This window comes from Talpa europaea, assembly GCF_964194135.1.
Source record: "Talpa europaea genome assembly, chromosome: 10".
Lineage (NCBI taxonomy): Eukaryota > Metazoa > Chordata > Mammalia > Eulipotyphla > Talpidae > Talpa > Talpa europaea.
This window is the reverse complement of record NC_140077.1, coordinates 41,011,939-41,032,840: the sequence shown is the minus strand read 5'-3', so window position 1 is coordinate 41,032,840 and position 20,902 is coordinate 41,011,939. Positions and strand designations below refer to the sequence as shown.

General features: G+C 35.8%; 1 protein-coding gene across 5 annotated transcripts; it reads right to left on the bottom strand.

The window, feature by feature from the left end:
• Nucleotides 1-2,030: 2,030 nt before the first annotated feature.
• On the bottom strand, nt 2,031-19,771 carry ANXA7 (annexin A7; the record flags this gene model as incomplete). 5 transcript variants are annotated; one of them, XM_084244612.1, is made up of 13 exons in its annotated part: nt 2,031-2,153; nt 4,641-4,753; nt 7,152-7,227; nt 7,307-7,477; nt 8,212-8,382; nt 8,646-8,759; nt 11,847-11,941; nt 12,140-12,242; nt 16,176-16,241; nt 16,663-16,727; nt 17,340-17,450; nt 18,382-18,586; nt 19,718-19,771. In XM_084244612.1, 13 exons carry the CDS (start codon nt 19,769-19,771, stop codon nt 2,031-2,033), a joined length of 1,467 nt encoding a protein of 488 aa, XP_084100738.1. The 5 variants fall into 5 exon arrangements, with proteins under 5 accessions (XP_084100738.1, XP_084100739.1, XP_084100740.1 ...); XM_084244613.1 differs by having other exon boundaries at nt 17,340-17,441; XM_084244614.1 differs by lacking the exon at nt 16,176-16,241.
• Nucleotides 19,772-20,902: the final 1,131 nt, after the last annotated feature.

Genomic DNA, 20,902 nt, shown 5'->3' with positions numbered 1-20,902 from the left:
TCTTAGAAGTTGCAAAGGGTATAGCAAAGAGCCTTCCTTTGAGATGCAAACCAACCAACCCAAAGCCACACATCCAGTATCTGGCTCTTCACTCCAGGTGGGTTTATTCCCTTGCTTTAATCATCCCCAAGTTAGGATACCATTATAACCCAAAGTCTGCCAAAATGATTCAAACTAGCCAGTCCTAAAACTGTTCATCTTGTCCTGGCTTTCCTTTCCTTTGAAAACCACAATAAAGGCCATGGCCTAAAAACTACCCCCAACCTCCTATCTTCAGCCTCCTGACTACCCTGGTGTCTTTCCCATGTGATTCTGTGTATAGTGCCTCGTGTTTCTATAAGCATTGAATATAATAGTGTTTTTGAGCCTCTCTCTTGTATCCTTTTGTGGTTGTACCTGACTGGCAATCTCATAAAATAAAATACCAAAATCGTGTCTGATAAAGGTATACTATACTAACAATATATAACTCTTACAACTCAGCAATAAAAAGATAAATTTTGCAATTTAAAAATGGCAAAGTATTTGAATAGACATTTTCCCAAAGATATGCAAATGGCCAATAAGTGCAAGAAAATTGTTCGTTAGTCATTAGGGAAATGCAAATCAAAACCATAATGAGATACCTCTACATCCACTAGAATTGTCATAAGAGACAATGATAGTGTTGGTGAGAATGAGGAGGAACTAGAAGGCTGATGCATTCTGGTAGGATTGTAAAATGGTCTAACTGCTTTGGAAAACAGCTGGCAGATCCTCAAAAAGTTGAACATAAATAAACTATATGATTCAGCAGTTACACTCCCAGTTCTATTACTAAGAAACATGTATCCATACAAAATCTTGTACATGAATGTTCATAGCAGCATTATTCATCATAATAGCCAGACGGTGAAAAACAAAATGTTCATTAATTCATGAGAGGACAGAATGTATATCCACACATTGGATTTTTCAGCCATAAAACACAATGAAATACTGAGGTATGTTATAACAGAGGTGAACCTTTAGGAGAGTGGGGTAATTAAAAGAAGCAAGACACAATGGACCACATATTATAGGAGTGACTGCTAATGGATATAAGATTTCTTTTTGGGTGATTAGAATGTTAAATTGTGGTGATAGTTGCACAAATACATGAATATGCTAAAAACCACTGAAATGTATACTTTAAAAGCATGAATCGTGTATGAATTAAATCACAATTTTTAAGTTTAAAACTACATTGTTCTTGTCTTTTAATACCCTATACTCTGTTTCAGTAAATTCCAGCATTGTTATTTCTTCAAAACAGATAAAAACTAAACCTTTTTATGAAATGTTAAAAAAATAATTACATCTAACATGGTTCATTATCCTTCTATTCCTGTATCTTGCTTTTGCCTCATACTACAACTGTACCTACGTCTCTAAGAGTAAGGTTGTATCTAATTCACTTTGTATATGCCTTAGTACTTACACATAAATATGTTCACTGAATTATAATTGATATAGCTAATCCCTTTTTTAAAGTTTTTATAGGCAATATTAATTTTCTATGTGGTAATTTAGTGTTTATGGATATAAAATATAAATTTATGTAAATAAGATGCAAATTACTTAGATCAAAAAACCAGAATTTTTTTAAGTAACACAGTTTTGACATACTACTGAATATAACTGCCCAATGGACCTAGTAGGGGTCTGGAAGGCAGAGTTTTTAGCAACGTTTTTCAAAATTCAACATTATTACACAGGATTAGAGATTGGTGTGATTTTTATTCAATTTGGTATCCTGAATAGAATGAAAACAATGAGAATTATGTTTTACAGACATTACATTATTACTATGTTGGGATATGGCTTTACATTGATAGTATATAGAGGACAAATAACATTGGAATTAAGGCAATAACCACCTGTGCAAACCAAGCACAATACCCTGACACAGTCCTTAGTAAAAAGCTCTTTGGTTAGGCGATGGCTGATATTGCTGCATGCAGGTCAGTGAATGCTTTGAAGGATAGCTTCATTCACTTTAACATTCTCTCCTACTGGCCCACAATGGCCAGAAGCAGCTTTCGATAATCTCCACTTGTGTCACTTGCAATCATTGTGCCCAGTGTCTTCTGATACATCTGATTGAACAATTGTTTTATCTGTACAAGATCAATCTGTGTGCGAGAGATATTTTTATTGTTAGAAAAAAATGTCGAAAGAAAACGTATTTATTAGAATTATTTTTTAATAGTGAAAAGATCCAAATTATAATCAAAGCAGAGGGAAACAATATCAATGACTAACTTTTATAAGCTGGCATTCATACCAGTGCCAGCATCACCTGATAAAGATCTGTTCATTATTTCATAGAAATAGTGAGTAAAGGTGGTACTAGTTTCATCTTTTTTTTTTTTAAAGATTTATTTATTTATGCATGCAAGAACTGGGGTGCAGGGCAGAGATACAGTAGGTGAGAGGATTCACCAGAGACAGAGTAGGGAGCAGAACAGGCAGATGTGCTGAAATACACTGCTGAGGGGAGCAGCGGGCGAGACAGGAGAGGTCTGCTGCGCCATATTGGCCACCTCCCTGGCTGGAGATCAAACTCGTGCTGCAGTGACTGTGGATAGCTTCATAGTGCTGTGCTTAACCCCTCGCACCACCAGGGAAGCTCCTAGTTTCATCTATTTTTCCAAAAACATTTGTCATTTAAAAACCATTTGATAGAACTGCTATTATTCAAAGCACAGCAAGTAACATGTGTTGACAAGGATGTGGAGAATTTGGAATCCTTGTGCACTGCTGGTGGGCATATAAAAATGTCCAACTACTGTGAAAAACGTTATGGTGATTCTTCAAAAAAAATTTTTTTTAATTATATGATACAATAATTATACTGCCAGGTATACACATAAAAAGTGAAAGCATGGCCTCAGATAGATAATGTATACCCATATTCATAGTCTCATTATTCATAAAAGTTAAAGCTAGAAGCAACCCAAGTGTTTGTTGATGGGTAAATGGATAAACAAAAGGTGGTATATACATAAAATGGATTTATCCTTAAAAGTACATAATGACACATGCAACAACATGGATGAAAACTTGAAGATGTTATATGTGAAAGAAGTCAGCCACAAAAGGAAAGTACTGAATGATTCCACTTACACGAAGCACTTAGCATAGTCCGATAGATAGAGGCAGAAAGTAGAAAGGTGGTTGCCAGAGTGTGGGGAAGAAGGAGAATGGTGAATTACTGTAATAAGCATGGACTTGGCAGTTTTGCAAGGTGAAAAGTTCTTGTGGTGATGGTTGTACAGCAATATGAATGTACTTAATGTCACCGAACTGCACATTTAAGAATGATTTAAATGAAAAACTTTGTTATATATATTTTATTACAATTTTTTAAACAATCTGCTTAGAAAATTTATGCTTAAGAACAAATACATGAGAAGTTTTTTAAACACTACATTCTGCTTACCTTTTAAAAAATGATTTATCTTGTGTATGTTTTCTTTTATTTAAAAATATCCAATAAATAGACAAAGTCAAAGAAAGGAAAATACATGAAGCTATATTTAGGTGGCAAGGTAAAGATGAATTTTAAAAAATTTTTATAATTAACAATGTGTGCTCAATTTTAAGAACTTTTATATGCAACAGGATTAATCAGGCTCCTTGGTGGTCTAGTAGCTAGAATTTGGTGATCTCAACAGGATTAATCTGTGTAGGTCTTTCATATAATTTTTTACATAAGCAATATGAAAACCAAAACATACATCTTCTGACTTGTCATACTCCTCAGATCACCTCAAGTAAGAAAATCTCTTGGCATTGGCTTTACTGAAGTACAGTGTTGTCCTTTTCACTAAAGCAAGTCTCACTCATGAGAGACCTGAGAAAAATGAACATTGTTTTACACAACTTCTACCAGCATGATAAAAAGGAAGTTTTTTTTCTGGGTCTTCCTAGTGGCACAGGGGTTAAAGTCTCAGCATTATCAAGCTATTGCCAGTCACTGTGGCATGAGTTCAAACCCCGGGGAAAACTAACCCACATGGCACAGCAGACCTCTCCAGTCTCAACTTCTTTCAGGAGTGTATTTCAGTAGATCCACTTGTTCAGCTCTCCACTCTGTCTTTGGTGAACTCTCACCCCTGCACCTCTGCCTATACCCCATAAATCTTTTTTTTTTTTTTATAGAGGCATGTTTTCTTCCTTCCCTTTCCCTTTCCCTTTCCTTTCCTTTCCTTTCCTTTCCTTCTTTCTTTGTTTATACATGCACTGGGTACAGTCAGAAGCGCGGGAGGGTGAGAGAATTCACCAGAGCCAGAGCGGGGAGCAGAGCAGGCAGAAGGACCGAAGTACACTGCTGAGGGGAGCAGCGGGCAGCAGGAGAGGTCTGCGCGCCATGTGGGATCCTCCTCCGGTGGCCGGGAAGCAACCGGGGATCGAACCGGCGCCGCAGAGGCCGCGGGCAGCTTCGCAACCCAGCGCTCAACCGCTGCGCCACCGGGGAGCCCCCCCATAAATCTTTAAAAAAGAAAAGAAAGCTCTTTCTTAACATCATTCCTGAGGGCCTGACAACCAAACTGAGGCACTTTTAAGGAATCAATATGCAAAGACCAGTACGATTAGAGAAAAAGAGAAAGTCCCACCTCACTTCGAGTGACCACAATCCTGACCAGGGTGGAGTCATCTGTGCCAGCACCTTTCATAGAATAGTAGAGCCTCTCAGCGAAGAAAGCAGAGCGGTTCAGGGCACACTGCACTGCAATTTAGAGATGTTTCAGACATGGAGTTATTATGACTTGACAAACACATTCTACTCCAGTTTCATTTGTTACTTTTAGCCTGTCTCTGCTCATTTTCTATGTAGCCATCCCAGAACTCTGAGGTGAGTTGAAGATGTTTCCCCTCTTGATTTTTCTCAGCATCCATCTTTCTTTTTAGCTGTGTCATAAAGCATTCTTTAATTCTAGAAGATTCCCTTCTGGCCAATAAATCTCAATTCTCTCCCAAAAGATACAGTAAATTAGCTTCTCTACATTTTTTCCCCCTTCAGCTAAGAAAATCCATATGCCTGCTGATATTTTCCTTCAAGAGAATAACAAAAGTCTGAACTCTAAAAGTCAAATACATCATATGATTGAGTGGAGGATGAGATACATCCCAATTTAAAAATAAAAACATATTTGAGCAAAGATTGGAGGACAGTACTCAGAAATCTAACATGTTTCTCTTAGGAAAATTAATAAAGCCTCTTCCTGCAGATGGTAGAGATGTACTAACAGTACATTATTACTTTAGCTACAATAACTATATTTGTGAGACATTCAATTTGATTACCATTGTGCTATTAATACTCAGTTATATATTCTCCATGAAAATGAAATTTTTATTTCATTGGACAGCTGAAATAGGGTTTTTAATTTCAAAAAGAGAAGTTTTTCACTGAGCTGAGTACTTTAAAAGTGCTTTTGAAGCAGTGATAGTGAAGGCAAAGATAAACAGCTGGGACTACATCAAATTAAAGAGCTTTTGCACAGCAAAAGAGACAATAACAAAAACAAAGAGAAACCCCACCAACTGGGAGAACATTTTTGCACCCAACACTAATGATAAAGGACTGATCACAAAAATCTGCAAAGAGCTGATGAGACTCAACAACAACAAAGAAAATAATCCAGTCAAAAAATGGGCAGAAGAGCTAAAAAGAAACTTCTCTGAAGAGGAAATGCAAATGGCCAACAGGCATATGAAAAAATGTTCAACATCACTTGTCATCAGGGAAATGCAAATCAAAACTACCATGAGATACCATCTTACACCTGTGAGAATGGCACATATTCAAAAAACTAGCAACAACAAATGTTGGAGAGGGTGTGGAGAAAAAGGAACTCTTCTGCACTGTTGGTGGGAGTGCAAACTGGTCCAACCACTGTGGAAAGCTGTGTGGAGATTTCTGGACCTACTAAACATAGAGCTTCCATATGATCCAGCAATTCCACTCCTAGGTATTTACCCAAAGGACACAGAAACATCAATTCCAAAGAACACCTGCACCCCTATGTTTATAGCAGCACTGTTTACAATAGCTAAGCTTTGGAAACAACCCAAATGCCCAAAAATAGATGACTGGATCAAGAAGATGTGGTACATATATACCATGGAATATTACTCAGCATTCAAAAAAGATAAACACATGCAATTTGCAGCAACATGGATGGCGCTGGAAGGGATCATGCTCAGCGAAATAAGCCAAAAAGAAAAAGAAAAATACCGGATGGTCTCACTCATAGCAGGAATCTAGAAAACTTAAATAAGGGACCAGGAAAATGAATAACTATAAGAAAGTGAAAATCAAAATCAACAAAAAACTATGAACCAGAGACACTTTTGGGGGGGCGGGGGCGGGAGGGGAGGGATTGGGGTCAGAATGGGGGGGCTGCAATTGTATGGGGAATATAACAATAAAATTTATAAAAAAAATTAAAAAAAAATAAATAAATCTTTAAAAAAAAAAAAAAAGTGCTTTTGAGGGGCCGCAAATCATGCTTTCTGTAGCAGGAAACAAGAGTTCCTTAGGGTTTTTTCATTCAGCTAAATGGAAATACTTCAACTTATTGTATAGTTCTTAAGAAAGTTCTTAAGAAAGGCATATAGGGCCTCCCTGGTGGCGCAAGGGGTTAAGACGCAACCAGTGAAGCTGTCCACAGCCACCACAGCATGGGTTCGATCCCCGGCCAGCCAGGGAGCAACCCACATGGTGCAGCAGACCTGTCCTGACTCACCCACTGCTCCCCTCAGCAGTGTACTTCGATCAATCGGCCTGTTCTATTCCCCACTCTGTCTCTGGTGGGTCCTCTCACCCCCTCTCCCCACACCTCTGGCCTGTACTCCATTCTTGTATGCATAAATAAATAAATCTTTAAAAAAAAAAAAAAAGAAAGGCATATAGAATAAAGACCAAAAATTCCAAAACAACCCTGTTTGCTCATGCTGTCAACCAGTCAAAGAAAATTACACATAAAAATACAGGATTTACTCAGTCTTTGCCTTAGTAGATTCCAAGGAGGCTATATTAATAATCATCACTTATTGGAAACAACTATTCAAAGCCTCACTCATTTACAAACAAAATAAAGTAAAACACAAAAGTATCTTACATATGGTCTTCAAACCGCTTTCAACATTTCCAGAAAACTCACGGCCAATACTGCCTAACAAATCTCGATTAGCTGCCTGCAAACAAAAAGTGTAGGGGGTTAAATACCTTCATACCTCAAAACGTAAGTTAAATCTTCAAAAGAAAAGTTCATACCCTGGAATAAGCCTCCATGGTAGCTTTTAACTGAGGAAAACTTCTTGTTGCAAGGATCATATTAAAGCAAGATTCATCTGTTCCTAGTTTCCCTTCACCAGCTTGGTACAGACGCTGAGCATCTTCCTGAGCCAACTGGTGGTTGACATTCTGGTTCTCATCACGATTTCCCTGCAAATGAGGAAGGCAGAAATTGGAAGGAGTGATACAAGTTCTATTAAAATTTTTTTCCAAAGTAGTCACTTTTGGATTTAAAAGTATAATTCATTAAGGATTAATGCATACATTTTGTCATGCATATCTTTCATTTCCAAAGAAACTAGTATAATTCATATAAAGTATATGATCATGGGTTTTATAATATATGATCCTGGTTTAATGAGGTTATGTTAAAATGAAATATCTTTTAAGTTCTTCTGCTCCCCAGCCAGGGAGCTAACCCACGGGGTGCAGCAGATCTCTCCTGTTTCAACCGCTGCTCCCCACAGCAGTGTATTTAAGTGGATCCACCTGTTCTGTTCCCCACTCTGTCTCTGGTGAATCCTCTCACCCCGTGTACCTCTGGCCTATACCCCAGTTCTTGTATACATAAATAAAATAAAAATAAATCTTAAAAAACAAGCACAGATCCATCCCATCTGAAGATACAAAGTCTCAAGTTGATTTCTGATTCCATATAACCTGAAAGAGGTTCATTCCCTATTCATTACAAATGCCAGATCTACAGAAATAAATTTTCAGTAGTGACTATAAAGAACTCTGTATAATGGATTCTGTGTTGTCCCTCTTAAAGATGGCAAGATTCCATGGGAACTAAAGATTAAAAGGAATAAAGAATATTCTTTGGCCATAGTTAGTAAAGAATGTTCCTTCCACCAATACACAAACATTCATATTATACTCACCTGGCACATGGATACAAGTAAACGTTCAAAATGTCCTGATGTATCTGACCTAATGTCCTTTTCAAGGTCCCGTCCAAATTCTGATTGATAACATCTGACAATTTCTCGGATTTCCTGATTTGTTCTTGTGCACAAAATTTCAATCAATACACGTTCCTGAGTTCCTACTCCCTATGTGAAATGAAAAAGGGAGAATTATAAAAAAAGAAAAACAAAAATATCTAAAAATTAATTAAATCTTATTATTCCATCTTATATTTCTTTGACTTGGTAAAATGAAAATTGGCAAAATGGTAAAATGAAAAGCTCTATATATTCAGATAATATGAAATAATGTGCTGATTTACTATTAGCATAAATTCAAAACTGCTATAATTTGTGAGGCTTTACATTTCAAATAAAATAAAATATTCAAAGTAAACAACATGTAGTACCTTCATTGCATTCCGTAAACTCCAGGCATCATAATACGTAGGTGGCATGAATAGGGCAAGGATTAACTCTTCCATATTTCCAGTTAATTCTGATTTGAGATCACTGATTAAATCCTGTTCAATTACCAATATAAAATAAATACATGTGTTCTCCAAATTTTTGTTGCTTAATTTTTTAAGGAAAACATGGAAAAATGAAATTGAATTGCTTTACGAAAACCTAACATATATATACCATGATTTATAACATATAAACCATTATATACTAAGAAATAAGTAAATGTAAAAAGTTATTCTCAAGCAGATGCATTTTATTCAATTTATCAATTCCTAATATTAAGTGATCAGTATTATCACTTAATAAATTCTTTCTTTAGTTTCACCACCTACCAGAAGCAAAGACAAGAGATACATGAAGTGAGGCATAATTCAAACTGGTAAAATGATAAACAGATATGAATGTAAGAAACTGTTCTTTTGTATGAGAAAAGAACAGCATCATTATTTTGTTCTTATTTAGAAAGATAAACATCTGGAAGGGATAATGCTAAGTGAAATAAGTCAGAAAGAGAAAGAAAAATACCATAGGGTGTCACTAATATGTGAAATATAGAAAAACCAGATAAAGCTAAGGGTCAGATAAAAACAAGCTTAAAAACTAACTCTTGAAAGCTGACTACAGAACTGAAGCATCCAGAGTGGGGAGAGGTTAAGAACAAAAAAGAAAGGAATCACAATGGACTATGGGGGTGGGCTATGGGTTACTTGGCAATGGGTGTACTACAGTCGCAATACCTGATGGGGGGATCCTGATGTTACCTCAATTTAAAGAAGTAAAAAGAAAGAAATAAAAACATCTAAAAAGAGATAAGGCAACCTGTACTCTAGCATTGGATGACTTAGTACTATAGAAATAAATAACAGAAATTAAAACAGAAAAAGCTAAATTAGGCTAGAGAACTCAGAAAATTTTTAGTCCTGATTTGGAAGAGTATATAAAAATCAGTAGGAAAGAGGAAAAACATATTTCAGGCAAGAAAGAACACAAACAAGAGACAGAAAAGTGGTGGGCAGCTATGCATTAAACTCATCTGTGGAATTTCTCTTTAAAAAAAAGCAAAACATTGATATTAAAGAACAAATACACAAAATTTGCATCCCTTTTAAGTTTAAAAGATTATGATGCTAAGCTAAGGTTCAGAATCACTAGTATACAGGCAAGAATTAGCAAAATGTGTTCAATGGAATTACAAGATTACCAACTTGCTCTTTCCTTTTACCAACAATGTGCCAATTTAAAAATATTAACATTTATTGCTTAGATGGTTTTTACACAAAAGAACTTCTCATTTTGAATTTGGAAATACTATACAACTAAATACAAAGAAGGAAAATATCAAAACCAAATTTGGATGTTCTGTTCATGTGGCATAAACTAGTTTTGTATATAGTATGCAACAACAATTTTTAAAGTTAACCAAAAAATAAATAAATAAATGCTACACATTTATTATTGCATCCTGATTAATGCATGGGCTGTAGAGGTGAATGTTTTCACAGACTAGTAAAAGTTGTAACTATGCTGAGGTTATTGCCTTCACTGTCAAGCTAAAGAATGTGGTTTTAATTCTAATGCTGGGAGGAGCCATTGGAAACTTAAAACAAGAAAATGGTACTGATGCATGAAGACAAGGAAGCAATAGATGAGAACAAATTTAAGCTATTGGAATATTTAGGAAAGAAGTAATTGAGGCTTGAACTTGAGTGGTAGGAAAGGAAATGGAATGAATAAAAGGAGATAGAAAAACATTTTTAAAGTGCCCTTTTACAGATTAGATCAATAAGATATAGTAAATAACAAATTGCTAGGACAAAGCAGTTCCTGGAACAGTAGGCACTGAATAAATAGTCACTGACTAACTGACGAAGAAGAATGTGGAATCAAATAAGACTACATGGCAGGCTAGAAAAATAGCATTTTTACTAATTAATGTAAGTCAATAGAAAAGAGTTGTGGAAGGAAAAAGGCAGTGAATTTAGTTTTAATTCTAAAGCAATAGATGAGAAAATTAAGACAGTCAAAATAGAACAGAATATAAGAACCAGAATAGAAGAACTAAAAAAATTCACAATATTGAAAACTTTTTTTGAGAGGAGTGGGAAGCTGAACCCCACAGAAATGCAGAGTTTATGTCACTCAATCAGTCATAAAGTCTAAGGTGGATCTGGGCTAGGCAGAGAGGGAAAGGCAGAGAAAAACAGACCAGGGAGGAACAAGTGATGGACCTATACTCCCACTCTAAGAAGAGTAAAATGAATCTAGAGGACATTAGGAAATTTTTATGATTCCCATCTAAATGGCAAACCAAAGCTACCTTTACATTTTTCCTTTATATCTGAGAAGCAATTGTATTTTTTAGACACAGAATCTTGCTGGATTTAGTCACTGATCATCCATTCAACAAATATTTATTAAGCAGCTATTTGTTCATGTTCCTGAACTTGGTGCTATAAATTCAAAGATAAGACATGATTTACTCTAAAGGACAATTTTGGAGGACAGTCAGCAAGATTAGCGATAGCAGGTGTTTTACAAAGTGGTATGGGACCACAGTGGAAGAAGCAGCTAAATTCTGTCCAGAACAATGCAAGAAATTCCAGAGTAGCAGACTTAAGCCACATTCTGGAGAATTTGTTCGCCACGCAGAAAGGGATGAAAAGGTGTTCCAAGCCAAGAGAACAACATGAACAAAGGACAGAAGTATCCAAGACAATAATGTACAGGGAACAACAAGTTCTGTGTAATTATAATATAGGATATGTTTACAAAAGAGGAAGGGAAGTGGAAGATGATGCCAAAGACCAAGAAAAAGCAGAAGATATATAGTAAGTCCTTGAATTCCATTATATGGAGCAGAAGATTGAGAATTAAGCTATTTATCATAATTGTGATTATATTCGACTTTCTTCTGAACACCTATCACATACTAGACAAATAAAGTACAACTGTGAGCTCAAGGACTACTGAAGACTTAGAAAAGCTTTTCAGAGAATAATAAAGATACCACTTTTGGAGTAGCTGAAGTATAGCTGTCTCTACTTTGTACCACTGACTATAAAAATATTCAACTTGACATGAATTTTGGATCTACAGGTCACTGTTCAAACTCAACCCCTGAAAAGAAATATAAATAAACATACCTTGCCATACATGGTCTTAAAAGCTGCTTTAATTTTTTGCCTTTGATCATTGGAACGGTTGGCCACAACATCCACAATTGCCTGCTCATCTGTCCCTGGAAGAATCACACATGTTTAAGTAAGGATGAAGCCTGTGCTGAATGCTCCTTGAGGGTGATTGCAAGATGCTTAGTGCCAGATTAAACTGAGGTATGTGTACTAAGTTGACATACAAACTTGGATTATGACATAATGTTTATTTTTAATTTAGATTCAATCATTGAACTTATTATAATAGAAGCTGTTTTCCTTACCAAAGCCCTTCATTGCTTTACGAAGAATTTCTGCATCTCTCATGGCATCGAAGTTGGTAGCTGGTCTGATCGTACCTTGAGTTCCCTGAGTCATTGCAGCAGGCTGAGAACAAGAGGCATAAAATCAAATCATGATTATTGTGGTAATCATTTTGCAACATACACACATATCAATTCTTCATGTTATTCATCTAAAACTAACACAATGTTATATGTCAATTATATTTCAATAAAACTGGAAAAAATTGAGAAAATGTTTAACGTATTTAATAAAAGATGTATATAAAAAAAAAAAGAAAATGCAAGTCAGCATTCTCTGCTAAAAGCTGACAATTTAAGATTTCCCCAGTCTCAGACAAGGAGGCCAGTGTTTGGGCTTTAAGACAAGGGTTTTATTATTAGGGCATATTCTGGAACAGGCAGGAAAGACCTATCCCTCTCCACCCAGTAAACAGCCATACATCAAACTTCCAGAAGACAAGAAAGTCAAGCTTGTAAAATTAGTCACAATCTTCGTAAACCTTCATCTCCTCCTTGGTAGAATAGAAGGGGTAAAAAAGAGTTGATTTCTGGAGAGTGTGAGAGGAAAAGCAGTGTTTGATTTAAAGTTAGAAGAATATTATAATGGTTTTAGTGAAGCAGTACATGATTTGACAAAGTTTTTGATTAAGCAATATATTTTGGTAATATCTCTTCATTTTCTCTATTGGCTCTGATTATTAGTCATGAAATATATTTAAAATACAATGGAATAATTTTTTTTTTTAAATGCCATAAGCCTACTATGACAGCAATAATGGTTTCAGGCAAGAATCATCAAATAGATGCCAAAATTAGTGTGCAGATGTATGATGGAAACCAAGTTTGTAACATTGGTTTGTAACATTGTAGCAGAAAACTTGATTGACACCATTTTAAACAAATGATCAAAACCAATTATCACCATTAATGGAATAAACCAACAATAGGGAACACATCATTTCTCTGGTATTCCTATTAAAACAGCACAACATAAATGTAATCATGAGGAAATACCAGATTAAACCCTAAATATGCTACAAAATAACTTAGTACTCTTCAAAAGTGTCAAGGTCATGAGTAGTAAAAACTGAGGAATTATTTCATATTAAGAGATACTTAAGAGCTATGACAATAAATGTTTCATTTGATTTGATCCTGAAGCAGAAAAGTACATTACAGAGACAATGGATAAGTTTGAATAAGGCATTAAGGCTAGGTAATAGTATATCACTGTTATATCCTGATTTTCACCTTTGTGTGTTTTCTGTTTACGTAAGAAGTTAACACTTAAGAGAATATCAACAAATGGTATGCAGGAATTTTTGGTACAATTTTTGTAACTTTAAAAATTATTTCAAAATTTAAGTTAAATTAAGAAACACAAAGCTATAAAACAACTCAATCACTTACTTTTTTTTTTTTTAAGATTTTTTTATTTATCTATACAAGAACCAGCGTACAGGCCAGATGCGCGGGAGGGTGAGAGGATTCACCAGAGACAGAGTGGGTAACAGGCAGACAACCGAAGTACACTACTGAGGGGAGCAGCAGGTGCGACAGGAGAAGTCTGCTGCACCGTGTGGGACTCTTGCCGGCCGGCTGGCTAGCCAGGAACAAACCAATGCTGCAGAGGCTGTGGACAGCTTCACAGCACGGCGCTCAACCGCCTGCGCCACCAGGGGAGGCCCTCAATCACTTTCTTAAAATATTCAAAGCAGGACTTAAGAGGGATGGAATGATATCTCACAATATTTAAAAATTTAAAAATTTTTTATTTTTAAAAATATGTTTGACATATTTTCATCACCTATTTTATATATCTATTATTTCTAACATACATATACATTTTCAGGCAATATTGGTTTGCAACATTGTATATGTTTCAGGTGTACAGTTTTTCACCTCAGCAACTATATATATCGCACCAGGCCTAACACCAAAATGTCTAGTCACCATCCACCACCAACCAATGAATACCCCACCTGTTCCACTCCTATTCTCTTCCCCTCTAGTAACCACCATTCTGTTGTCAGAATCTAAGGATTTGTTTTGTTTATTCATTTGCTTTGCTTCTTTATATTCCACATGGGTGAAATCATACAATAATTGTCTTTTTCTTCCTGACTTATCTCTGGTTAGCATAATCCCCTCAAGGTCCATTCATGTCACAAATTTTTAATCTAATCCATGTTTAAGATATCACTTAAACATGCAATCAACATTATTTCAAAATACTACATGATTCAATTGCTTTTTAGGCAACTGGAACTGTATCTAGAATTGATCAGTGTGATTACAGCAATATGCCAACATTTGTAGGGACAAAGTAAATGGGGAGAAGGGGACAGGACCTTCTTACAGCAAGCATTTTTTATAGTCAATAATTCCTTTCATTCATCTATACTCCTATATTTTCTTCTACCAATAAACCTTAACAACCACCCTTCACTAGATTCTAAGGTAGAAATGTTAGCAGAAACCTAAGAAGAAATATTTACATAATGGTTTTAAGAGAAAACTGCAATTATTCTACTTGTATTTAACATTCTGAATGTGTTACCTTTACATGAGGCTTAACTATCAAGAAACTAAGAAAGTTTCCTTTGATAGTCCTAAGTAGGACAGACAAATATGAGAAATTAACCCTCTTAATATATTGTTTGATGATTCTCATTTTCTGTCATTGTCTTTCTCTCTCCATCTGTAGAGAAAACTGATTTTGTTTTATTCTTTGTAGAAAGTCTAAGTTTGATGTGACTATTCATCATAAACACATCCTCCAGGCATTATATGCATTAAAAGAAACCAGGGTCTCTATTCTTGAGGTCAAAATTTTTAACTAGGGGAAATTTCTCAGCACAGGAAAGCCCAAACTATCTGCTGCTCAAAGTTCCACCCTTTTATACCCATTTGATCCCAACCTTCCTGGTTAGAAAATGCCATAGAATTATTAGAGTCAGGTCAATCAGGAGATATCACTGGCCCAACTGCCCACTCAAGTCAGAAATTTTCCTTATATCTTCCTACACACAAAAATGCACACATATCAACCAACCTTTGCCAGTGGCGTTTCAGTGACAAAGCTCCCCCCTCACAAGGTGGAATCTATTCCACTTCCATCTGAAAGTGCTTTCAAAATCTACCACTCTATTAATTTCCTCCTACTGTTTCAGTTCTATCTTAAGGTGGTAATTGTTACATAAAATAAGTTGTTTGCATGTGTTTTACCTTTACTGCTTAATGTTTAGAAGTATTTTATATTCAGTCATAAGATGATGTTTCTAAAATTATGTTTAACTAAAATAAAAGTTCTCTCACAACAAATTATTAAAACAGCTACAGATATGCAATAGATAATTTTTTTATTTATACAATTAAAAAGGACTGAAAACAATTTATTATATGCTTTGTAGGATTACCATTACTATGGCAGCAAAGGAGCACTATGTAACAGAGAGGCCACTGTTCTGGAAGTCAGAATACCTAGGATCTAGTCTCAGCTTTGCCTTTGACGAGTTGTGAGGCCCTGAACAAATTTCTTAATCTTGCTGAGCTCAAATTCTTCAAATCAGGAAAGGAAGCCAGTAAATGTCTAAAGTGTTCACTTCTACTGTTATAATTCCTCTCCCACCCAGCCTTAAAAAAAGGTTTAAAAATGCCACTTATGAATAGACAGTAAGAAAATAAATGAGAAAATCAAGATAAAAGTTTATTGCTTATGTTGCTAGAAACTTGCAGCGGATATAAAAGAATTATTAAGACAATTAAAGAATAAACCAATATTAAAATAAGGCATACAGAGATGGGACAAAGATTTGATATATGAAAGAAATCATTTCAACAGACATTAATGGGTTACCATGCTTAATATCCAGCCAAGAACAAGAGGGACATAAGACAGATACAGTTGAGCCCTCAAGGAAGTAGTGAAAGACAAATACACAAGAAACCAGAAACAAATGAAGGTACATAGATAGTACCTAGTGATTAGTGAACATTAGAAAATTTTACTCACTTCACTGTTATAATCCAAAGAAACAGGAGAGAAAACAGGATAGGAGGAAAAGGATTCTGTATCAGTCTGAAAAAAGAGTAGAAAGTTATGAAAGTAAAAATGGAAACAAAACCACACCTCATGAAACATTGCAGAAATACCAATTATCCAGTTACCCAAGTTTAGTTGTAACTACTAAGAAGGGAAGAGGAAAAAGAACTAAAATAAGGCTAAGAGCCCACGATAATCTATGAAAAAGTTATGAATATCATCGCCAGTAAGAAGAGACTCTTCTTGTCTTATCACAGTTATGCTTGGCTTATCAAAGTTATTAGGACACTAGTAAAGCAGATGGACAAAAGAGCATGAAGTTGATTAGAGCCTTAAGTGTCTACTACAGGTCATCTCCTCTGCTTTATGGAAACCTCTAATGTTAGCAAAATCATGGTGTCTTTTCCAACATCAACCAGTCACTCAGGCTAAATTTAAAAGGTAGGAACAAAATTACCTGACTGGGGTAAGGAGCTTGTCCTCCAGGGTACTGAGAAGGCATCTGTCCTCCAGGAAAGCCGCCTACATGTTAAAAATAACACACACACAGCAAACAGCTCTTACATGATTTATTTTTTCAAAACAGGATTAATTATTATGAATAGGGAAACATATGAGAAGATGCACACTATATTATTCACTAGGATAATTTTGTTTTTGTCTCATATTTTTCTTTATACTGGGATAATTTTTTAATATCATAATTTAGTGAATCTAAAACTAACTTCAGTTACAAGAACTTTCAAAAATATTCCATGTCCTATATAATTTCCTATAAATAATATTTTTTAAAAGAAATTTGAACCAGATTAAATTCTGATTCCACTTGGAAAGGATGTCAGAGAATAATTCTGAGGGTTTCGTTTGTAGTGAGTGGTCAGAGAAGTTCCTGTAGGTTTTGTTTTTGGCTTTGGGACAATTTTTAATTGAAAAAGTGGCTCCTTATCTCCATCTTACTAATTAAAATCTTTCTAATCAAATGAATACGTTTCATGAAGCCATATATTTAAAATTATTTACAGAAGCATAAACATTTACTGAAGACTACCCCAAGCATAAACTAAGTGCTCTCAATGGCAGTTAAAATTTTCAAAATATCATGTTATTGTTTTTCTCTGGATAGTGGGCACCTACCAGGTAGTGGGACCTGTGCTGGGCCACCACCATAAGACTGTGAAGGTGGCTGTGGATAGCCAGGATAGCCTGCACCACTGGGTGGGGCTCCAAACCCTTGGCCTGCGGGAACTAGAGAAAAGAAGAAATATGGTGACAGTTTCATGAATGAAGAGAAAACTTTAGAAAAATATTTATTATTAACAGTGGGAAAAAAGTGCTAGTAATGTACTACCAATAATTCCTTTTCTTCTAAATTCTACTTCTCACAAACTCCTTCCACATCAAAAAATTAAAAAATATTTACTTCATTGATCTTCCTTGATAACTTACAAAAGTTCCATGTTTTCTTTTACCTTTGGACAAAGCTATCCTAAAGGTTATAGTTAGATTAATTAAAGTATCTTAATCAGGATTACAAATAATCAGGCAAACCATATTAATTAATTAAAGCATATTAATTAATATGGATTATCAATATATTAACCCTTAATTACCATGAAACTTATTCTAATTCCTTTAACAACAGAATTTTTGAGCCTGTTCCTTGATTTCATACCCCCTAGAAACTTCATCCCTCTTTCTGGCTAGCTAGGTTTTTTTTTTTTTAATTTAAAGGGCAGGCTTATTAGGGGAAGGAACGGAAAAATAAAAGACACTTGCATAGAGACAAGTAGGCAGGAAGAGCTGCCCTGAAAGGAACAGGTTTGCTAAAGGAGGCCTGCATGATTGCAGGCGGGCAGCCTTGAAGAGAGCTACCTCCGCTGAGGGAGGTCAGGGAGGAGAAGTCCCGGCATGGTACAGGTCACGGGCAGGTAGGGAGGCTGCTGCCCTGCAGAGGAGAGAGTTGGTGAAAAGAAGTACCTACATAGGCAGAGGTGGGCAGAAGGAGTGGTGCTGCTAGCTAGGTTTTGACTGTCTAAGAGATTAAGAGTGACATGGTAATTAAGGGTTAATATATTGACCTCATATAAAAGAGGTAGGAAAGAAGAGGGTAAAAAAATAAAAGGAAAAGCGCTACAGCAATCCCAAATCATCATATATTTAACAACCCATAACTTACCTCCAGGATAGGATGGGGCTCCCCCTGACTGTGGAGCACCAGGATAGCCTCCAGGAGCTGGATAACCTCCAGGGGCAGGGTAGCCTCCAGCTCCAGGGTAGCCACTACTTGGTGCTGGTGGGTAGGCTCCACCTCCCATTGGGGGAAAGCCAGTAGGATAAGGATACTGACCAGGAGGGGGAAAAGATGACTCCTGACCAGCAGGCTGAAAAAGCAGAATAATTTTCAAGTGAATATCATCATAGAGAAATACGACCCATCTAATAAAGGGAACAAACCAAGATAACTGGTAAACTCTAGCTTATTCATTTGCATTTTAAAAGTTCCATTAGGGTTGCGAAGCTGCCCGCAGCCTCTGCAGCGCTGGTTCCATCCCTGGCCCCTGGATGAGGGTCCCACATGGTGCGCAGACCTCTCCTGCCACCCGCTGCTCCCCTCGCAGTGTACTTCGTCAGTCTGCCTGTTCTGTTCCCCGTTCTGTCTCTGAATTCTCTCACCCCCCTGCGCTTCTGACTGTACCCAGTGCTTGTATAAATAAATCTTTAAAAAAAAAAAAAGTTCCATTAGAAGTCTTCATTTATCTTACATTCATTTATAGTACACTTGTTTGTCAGGACACTTGTTTGTCAGAATCAGTTACATTTAATCCTATCTGTGTCAGGCAAGAGGGATTTGTTTCTCTATTTCGAAGTAAGAATAAGGCTCTTTCCAAACCATAAGGCTTCAGGAACAACTAACAAATTTCATCAGTTCCTTCATTTTCTTGGTACCCAGAAATATGAGAAAGAACCCCCTCTCCACCTTAAAGAGAGAAATTCATGACTCTCTTGCAAACACACCCAGACCTGTTGCATAGGAGTGGGGAAACAAAAAGACAACCTGAGTCACACATGGGTGTGACATATCAGATTTCAGTTCAGATAATATCAATGTGTGGCAGAGATTGTTATATGTTCACTAAAGACTTTCTCCCCTGGCCAAAAAGCTAGACTAATTTCACAGACCCCCTAGCAGTTAAGTAGGACCACATGACAGAATACTGAAACCATGTGGTAAATGAGTGTAGACAGAAGCAATGTATACCACTTCCAACCTGGCCCCTAAAAACCTCCTGCCCAATCCTCTATACTTTGTCTTTTCTTTTCCTTCATATGCTAGCTGGAAGCAGAGGATGCACTGGAGATCTCCAAGGCCCTGGAAGATGGCAGAGCCAAAACATGGCAGGAGCCTGGGAATCTGAAAGATTACATGAAACAAAGCCTCCTCCCACACTTCCACCCCTATCACCTGCTCCAAGGACATGAGCTATTTCAGTATTATAAATGGCAATACTTACAGGATATCCAGGGAAAGGTGGGTAGCCTGTGGGAGGATAGCCTGGGTATGACATTCTGTAACAATAAAAAATGTCCTCTGTAATTTTTTATAAGGGTTAAGGCCTTTGAAGATGTAGATTGTCATAGGAATTTATATAAAATATTTATATATTCATTTCAAAAGAGTCTGGCAGGCATTCAAATGTAGACATTAAAGATATAAGCAAAGTTTATAATGCTTCATTTCACCATTTGTACCAAAGGAATCTGCACAGAACAGTAAATGTTCCAACTTCATTCTCTTCATATCACATACTTTCTATCACATCTGAATACTACTAGTCCTATTATTTATGAAATAATTTAAGTCAATTAATTTTTCACTTAAATCTATTTTAAAAGTATGTTTTTTATCACTTCCATAAATGGAAAACTTAGGTTTTTTTCTTGCCACCAGGAGAAGATAACATTAAAATGAATATATAAATATTAAAACAAATACTTTCTTGTTCCACAGAAATCACCTTACATGATATAACTACACCACTGGAAACAATGGTTTAACAGTTAAAAGTTAACAGTCTGTAGTCCCACATATCTGGATTAAAGCCTAGCTTTCTTTAATTTTTTATTATTTAATTTTTAATTATGGAAAATTTCAAACTTATTAAAAAATAAAGATAACAGTATAAAAATGCTAAGTACTCATCACTCAGGTGCAATAATTAGCAAATCATGGCCAATCTTGTTTTTTCAATATTCTCATTCACTCCCTAACACACTACTACATTATTCTGAGCAAATCCCAGATATTTTTCTATGACTTAAACTAATATGTACTTCAGTATATATCTCTAAAAACATAAGTACTTTTAAAAAATTACAGGGATATTTTCAAACTATAACCATACCATCAATGTGCTAGTCTTAAAATTTCCAATTATCTTTTAAATATTTTATTTTGTAATTGTTTATTTAACAGAAAAATCAAACATTTAAAAGTAGAGAGAACAGAATTAGAACTACATAGCACTACTGAAATTCAGCTGTTTTTATATAAAAACATCTTCTATGGCTCAACCTAATATAACTGTGTCCATGTTTTCTTTATGTTCAGTTTCAGCAATTACCAATTCATAGACAAATCTATTTATCATTTGTATTCCAATCACTACCCTTCCTAGAATCTCTTAAAGCAAACTCCC